The sequence below is a fragment of the Haplochromis burtoni genome, unplaced genomic scaffold (assembly GCF_018398535.1).
Source record: "Haplochromis burtoni strain Fernald_Lab_line unplaced genomic scaffold, NCSU_Asbu1 Contig_77, whole genome shotgun sequence".
In the NCBI taxonomy this organism is placed as follows: Eukaryota; Metazoa; Chordata; class Actinopteri; order Cichliformes; family Cichlidae; genus Haplochromis; species Haplochromis burtoni.
This window is the reverse complement of record NW_024582438.1, coordinates 1,725,184-1,731,706: the sequence shown is the minus strand read 5'-3', so window position 1 is coordinate 1,731,706 and position 6,523 is coordinate 1,725,184. Positions and strand designations below refer to the sequence as shown.

General features: G+C 39.0%; 1 protein-coding gene across 1 annotated transcript in view; it reads right to left on the bottom strand.

The window, feature by feature from the left end:
• The window catches only part of LOC102310764 (solute carrier organic anion transporter family member 1C1), a 19,270-nt gene extending 13,094 nt beyond the window's left edge, over positions 1-6,176 (bottom strand). The window contains exons 1-5 of the mRNA XM_005929095.3: positions 6,065-6,176; positions 3,042-3,183; positions 2,371-2,503; positions 2,075-2,196; positions 979-1,125 (exon numbers count right to left, since the gene is read on the bottom strand). Coding sequence (XP_005929157.1) covers positions 979-1,125; positions 2,075-2,196; positions 2,371-2,503; positions 3,042-3,183; positions 6,065-6,160 — 640 coding nt within the window. The 5' untranslated portion in view covers positions 6,161-6,176. The remainder of the gene's footprint in view (positions 1-978; positions 1,126-2,074; positions 2,197-2,370; positions 2,504-3,041; positions 3,184-6,064) is intronic.
• Between the last annotated feature and the right edge of the window lie 347 nt (positions 6,177-6,523).

Sequence of the window (6,523 nt, the reverse complement as noted above, 5' to 3'; positions counted from 1 at the left end):
ACATTGTAGCCACAGCAACCCTGGGGCGCACTGACAGAGGCGACGTTGGCGCCACTGGGCCCTCTGACCACCACCAGTAGGCAATGGGTGAAGTGTCTTGCCCAAGGACACAACGACCGAGACTGTTAGAGCCGGGGCTGGAACCGGCAATTTTCCAATTACAAGACGAACTGCCAACTCTTGAGCCACGATCACCCATTTTGCCAAAATTTCAGCTCATAATGGTGCTCAGTAGTTTGTATGGCCCCACCGTGCTTGCAGGACAATACTAATGCATGCTCCTAATGAGACAGCCAGGTGCAACCTGGCAACATTGGATGAACCGAAGCATAATAGCTCCTAGATTTTTTTTATTGGATTTAGCTCAGGTGTGTGAGGGGGGCAGTCAGTGGTATCAAGTCCTTCATCCTCCACGAACTGCCTGCACACTCACCACATGAGGCCGGGTATTGTTGTGCACCAGGAGGAACCCAGGACTGACTGCACTAGAGTCTGATAGTAGGGCCAAGGATTTCATCATGGATATACCTCCCCAGATCATCACTGACCCACCACCAAACTCATGCTGAACAGTGTTACAGGCTGTATAATGTTCTCCACAGCTTCTCCAGAACCACTTTTCATCTGTCACATGAGCTCAGGGTGAACCTGCTCTCATCTGTAATAAGCAGTTGTTCGCCTACCTGTACAGTCCCTGCAGTATATTATTGTTTAAGTGCAACTTAAGCAACATTACAAAACTTTTTGTTTTTCTGCCTGTTGACAGCACTTTTGTTTTTTTTATTTCTTTTAAAGACATCCAATATTTCCTAACATGAAAGCACAGTGAAACAAGAATATTCCTATTACAGAAATCTATAGAAGGTTAACTCATCTTTAGTAGTATCTAATTTTCTAGTTTCAAAATAACCTTCCAAAAAATTTCTAAAAAAAAAAAAATTCCTATCAAAGCTATCAGCTGTAACAAAGGTGGATTACCAATATAGAGAGCAGCATTATCGGACTGTGCGTAGTCATCAATATAGGAGATTCCCAAAGGCTGCACTGGAGTCTCTCCAATCCCACGCAGGATATTTCCCACCAGGACATAGATCCACATGGAAACACTGGACTCTTTTTCACAGCCTGCAGTTTAAAAACAGCAGTCAGAATCTCAATGGCATAGAGCCTTATGCAGCTCATGATCCATCTCAATTTCGCAGGTTACTGGCCATAAAACAACAACTGTGACCTTGAGCTTGACCTTGAGAACAGTTTGGATTATGACACACATGGTGATTGTTATGTGTAAGATTGGTTGAATTCTGAACAATACAATAGGAAGACTTGTGTGAACTATGAACGGCCTCGCCATCTGCCAGATGGGCCGAAACTATACATTATGATTTACACTAACAAAACATTGATGAAAAATATTCTATTATCACAATAAGTCAACATATCTTACTATAATCCCCGCAATCTCTCTCTGTTTGTCTGTATGTTTGTTTCTTTGTCCCCCAACGTTGCCTGCACTATCAGAAGTTGGCCACACACTTGGTTAATCTTAGGCCCCTGAAGGTTCTTATCAGCATTAGATATTTTGACATCAACATTTAGAAACTACCAAGCAACAGGCTAAAAGGACCTATTTTTGGCCCTCATGCACCTACAAAGCTTTAAGTAAGTATCAAGTCATTTTAATTTCATGACGATAACTTCTCATATCTGCATATATATTCAAAAAAGCTGGCCTTATGATATGATATAACACCATCACATTTCCTAGAAACTTCCCTATAATGGGCTAAAATGACCTTTTTTGCATTTATGTATCTATAGCACCTTGTAAAAAGTACTGTATCATTTTTATTTCACAGCCAACAGAATGAATAACCTACTCATTTAGTACTATAGCATGGATATGTGCAAGTTATCACAATTCATCATCAAAAATGACTTAAAACATAAACACGCATATGCTGACCTAGCAATGATGCTAGCACGAACAGTATCTGCAAAAACAAAGTTCAACCTTAATCACATGTTAAAGCAATTGTCATAAACAACATACCGTAAATGTTTTTTGTCTTACCTCTAGAAGGCAGTATAGAGGGTCTGTCACCTGCCCTCAGGGACTCGGGTGAGCTTGCCGGACATGGAGAGAGGTTATTGGTCGAATTCACTGAAGATCTAATTGATGTTTCGATCTTATAGCTGCGTATAAAATACCAATGTGACTGTTAAACAAGGGAAGGGAGAAAGCACCAGGTATTGTTAGATATTCACAATGTGAAGCACAAATACATCAGAGACTACAGAGATCAAAGTAATATGTGGATGGAATTTGTGAACAGCGATGCATGCATTCAGACACTGCGCTTTGCCTACCGGCCAATGATGAAATGAGGCATGGCGATCAGGAAGGTTCCAAAAGACATCAAAATACACCCGACTGCTATGATCTTGGGTCGGTGGAGCTTGGCACAAAAATAACTCACAAACGCAATTACCAGCAAATTCCCTACAGGGTTAAGATGATCAGAAAAGAAGATGGAGAGGAGTCAGAGGCACCAAACATGAGATGTACTGCTCAGAATCATAAATCATGAAAAGTCTCACTAACTACATCATACACATGATGTGTTATTTTTGATAAGCACTGATTCTGATCCACAAGTCTGTAACTACATAAACCATTACTCCAAGTCTGCATACTGTGGCTTAAAACTATTTTTCACTCTGCAATAGTCAGTTAGGTATGCAACAAGGCACTATTCAAAGCTTAAATGAGATGGAAGTATGAAATGGTATTGGGAATATTAACATGCCGTCATAATATTCCTGGTTCAAGACCTCACAGTATTCCACAGCATAACTAAAGAATGGTTTAGAGTCACCTGATCCAGTTCTAACTATAAGCTTTGTCACCCGTCTCTACTTTTAAGCCTCCTTTAAGCAGTCTCGCTGTAGCATTAGTATCATAAAAATACAATAAATAGAGAATAAACAAATACAGCCACCAAATACAGAAATGTACACAAAGAGCCTGAGAAACTCACCTATTTCAAAGCTGCCGTCTATGATGCCAATCAGATAGCTGGGGATATCAAATCGCCTTTCTAGCTGTGTAATTGTGCTCTTCATGTAGCTGCCAGATAAAGCCTTGGCAAAGTAAGCAAAGGACAAGGCTGCAAGGAACATCTGCAGAGACACAAAAAGAAAAAAACAATACAATGTCAGGCAGACTGGCTCTGATATGGATATATGATTGTTTTTGATTTTGACTGCAGTCCAAACATCTCATAATTTCCTTCTTTCATTTTTCAGGCGCAGATTCAAATACAACTACAAAATAAAAATGAATTTCTGAATGAAGTTCGACTAACAAGCAAAAACACAAGCCTGCACTAATTAACCTTAAACCTATCACAAGACTTAGTGAATGTATTTCTTTTATACGGAGGTTTTAAGGCTTTATTATGACAGAGCAGTGGAGAGAAAAGCTAGAAGAAAGAGTGAGGGAAGACACAGTAAACTGCTGGGGGTGGATTTAAACCCGGGCCTCTGCAATAGTCTTATATGGGCATATGGGATATGGGTTGCATGCTGAACCCAGTGAGCTACAGCAGTGCACGTGAATGCATTTCTTTGAGGATACATGTGTGTGTGTGTGTATGACATGAATTTGCAGTTCAGATACATCTTTATAAAAGGGCAGCTGGCAATATGCGCTGGGCCAGAGAGTGTATTGAGCACCCTCCTTCTTCTTCTCAGCCGCCTGTGGACACTGACAGTCAGTCACAAAGGGAGGATTAAAGAAGCCAATCCCACAAGGACACAGACACATCCTTGGACACATAATTGGAAACAGGTGTGCGGTAACCATAGCCTGCACTGTAAGGGATTAAAATAGTGAAAGCAGAAGAGACTGCTTCCAAACAACAAACTGCAATGCATTATAAATGCATTATAATAAATATGTCAATATAACCTATTTTCTACTTGTCCAGAAATATCAAATTCTTTTCACTTTGTTTTTTCTTACAATTTAAAGTTAAATTTCAAAACATAATGATTGCATAACTGACAAAATTATCATAAATAGGATCATTATTCACACCCCATACAGGACACCACAATAAATGCGCAAAACACAAGCTGGACAAACTCCCATACACGTTCGAATATCTCCGAGACAGTGCCAGCCCAGTGATCCATGACCACAGTGAAAACTGCATTGTTCCTCCAAAGGTCAACTATTGCATAAACTCTCTTCTTTAGTACCCCTGCTACATGACGTTACAGACGTGTATCATTCAGTAAAAAACCTCCACAAGTCTCTGCAAACCCAAGCTAGATCCTTAAGGAAACCATCCACATCCAAGGGCCCTGCCAGCGTACTTGTTCTTTTTCTTTTACAGTGACCTCGGCCCTAATAATTAGCAGACTCTCGTTCCTCTATTGAAGGCATTGAGGATATCGTATTGCTTTGTCACTATATCCACATTTGAGCAGCAGCACTCAATCCACACTTACTTTACTTTACTTACGTACTTCCATTTCATATGCTTCCCTTTGTATTGCACTCTGTGAAAAATAATGAACTCTGGACTTTTCCTTTTATAGCAAAAGAAAACGAATTGATTCAAACGAATCAATTTTCACCATTAACACTTTTCTATAGGAACTGACCATCAGCCGTGAGCTTATATATACCAACACAGTAAAAACAAATCTGTATAAATATGGTACAATGTACATTTTAAAAATGAAGGAATTTTCTGTATTAATTTCTTCAAGAATTTTTTTAACCTATATTTTTTAATAACACATTAAATTTTACCATTTAACATTTATTGAAACCTCTATTAAAAACAGATAATATGCTTACAGAAACATTTTTGTTTTGTACATTGAAGAAAAGGTAACGTTTCACATAAAGAAAATCTTAACACTAATTTAAAAAGAAATTTGGAGAAGCACTGAAATTTCTGAACAAAACTAAAGCCAAATCTCTGGTGGCTTGTCTCTGTAAATCATTGCTAGACAAATGAAACCCATTTCAACAAGAATTTAAACGAGAGTTTCATGCAAAGTCAACTGGAATATTCAGAGTGTTTGCAAGTGACATAGAACACATGCACATAGGACAAGCCTAATCTGAGATTAACAAGCATGGAGACTGCTCAGATCAAAAGTATGCAGAACGCTTGTATCAGTAGAACCAGCTGAGAGGTTTGTTATAGCTTTACTATGCAGAAATGGAAAGCACACACAGAGGAAAAAAGCAGCATTACTGGAATTCCATGTAACTGTTTCTTGTAGTTACCTAAGCAGTTCACTAAGCAGCTTTTTAAGTATTGCTCAGTGTGCCTCATAATCCAATAAAGAGGTACAAAACCTCCTTTCAGACCTCTTTTACAAAAGCACAAACTTTGTCTAAGAAATTTTTCACAGCGACTTAATACCAAGTCCAAAGGGCACCGTGAGCTGTTGCACTAGACCTCGCATGGTCATTAACAAGGCTTACATGCCCTACACTTAACTCAGATTTTAAGTAGGTGTTTGATAGATTCGTCAACACAGAGAAAAAAGTGTGATAAAGTGTTTTTACACAAACCGGCTGAAGAGTTATCTCGAGTAGTAGCATTTACTTACACGTGAAAGCACATAAATGAATGCCGCCAACTAATGAATCTACTCTGTGTCTTTTAGACACACGTGACCCCACTTGATAGGAAGAGAGAGAGATTTGTGTGCACCCTCTAGGCCAGTCAGATGACTTGGGAAAATGACAAACATGTGGGGCCTTTGTCCATTTTGGCTGAAATGATTTCTACGTGTTCATATGACTTTTCTCTGGTAAACAAAACCGTCTCCGTTGGCTGGTCTCATGTGTAATTACAGGCTTTATAAAAGAAACGTAGGTCCTCCCAGTTTGATGTTTGGACTTTTTAAGAATGAGAACAAAAGAATTATATATATTTTTTAATATTTAGAAATTAAAAATACATGATGCCAGTTTTTTGTGAATATTAACTCACTTAAGATTGTTTTCGGTAAGAGGGAGAAAGTAGACTACCTTCAGATTTGGGTGACAGGAGTTTTTCACTGTGGAGGAGTCAGGGTTGTTGTCCACAATCCAGCTGTCTGTGGCTGTGTTGTCCATTTTCTTCATAGCAGCCTCCTACTGTGGTTTCTCTTTTGATGACTTACTGTAGCTGTTCTCACTTGGGCCTATTGGAATGAAGTCAGATTTAGAGATTACATACCAAGCCACTATTGTGCAACAACAACCAGTTTAGTCTAGTTTAGTTTATTAAGATCCCCATCAGCTGCTGCAACGCAGCTTTACATTTTGACAATGCAAAGGTCTCGTATCAGGGTAAGCATTGATCACCTAACCTTTGCACAGATAAGACTGATTTACCATCATTACTACAGTGCACAGACAATATTTCAAATTCATGTTGCCATTTTTAACACTGGTCAAAAGTCAGACTAAATCCAGTTCCAATTATTTAATCCAATTTCACTGGTT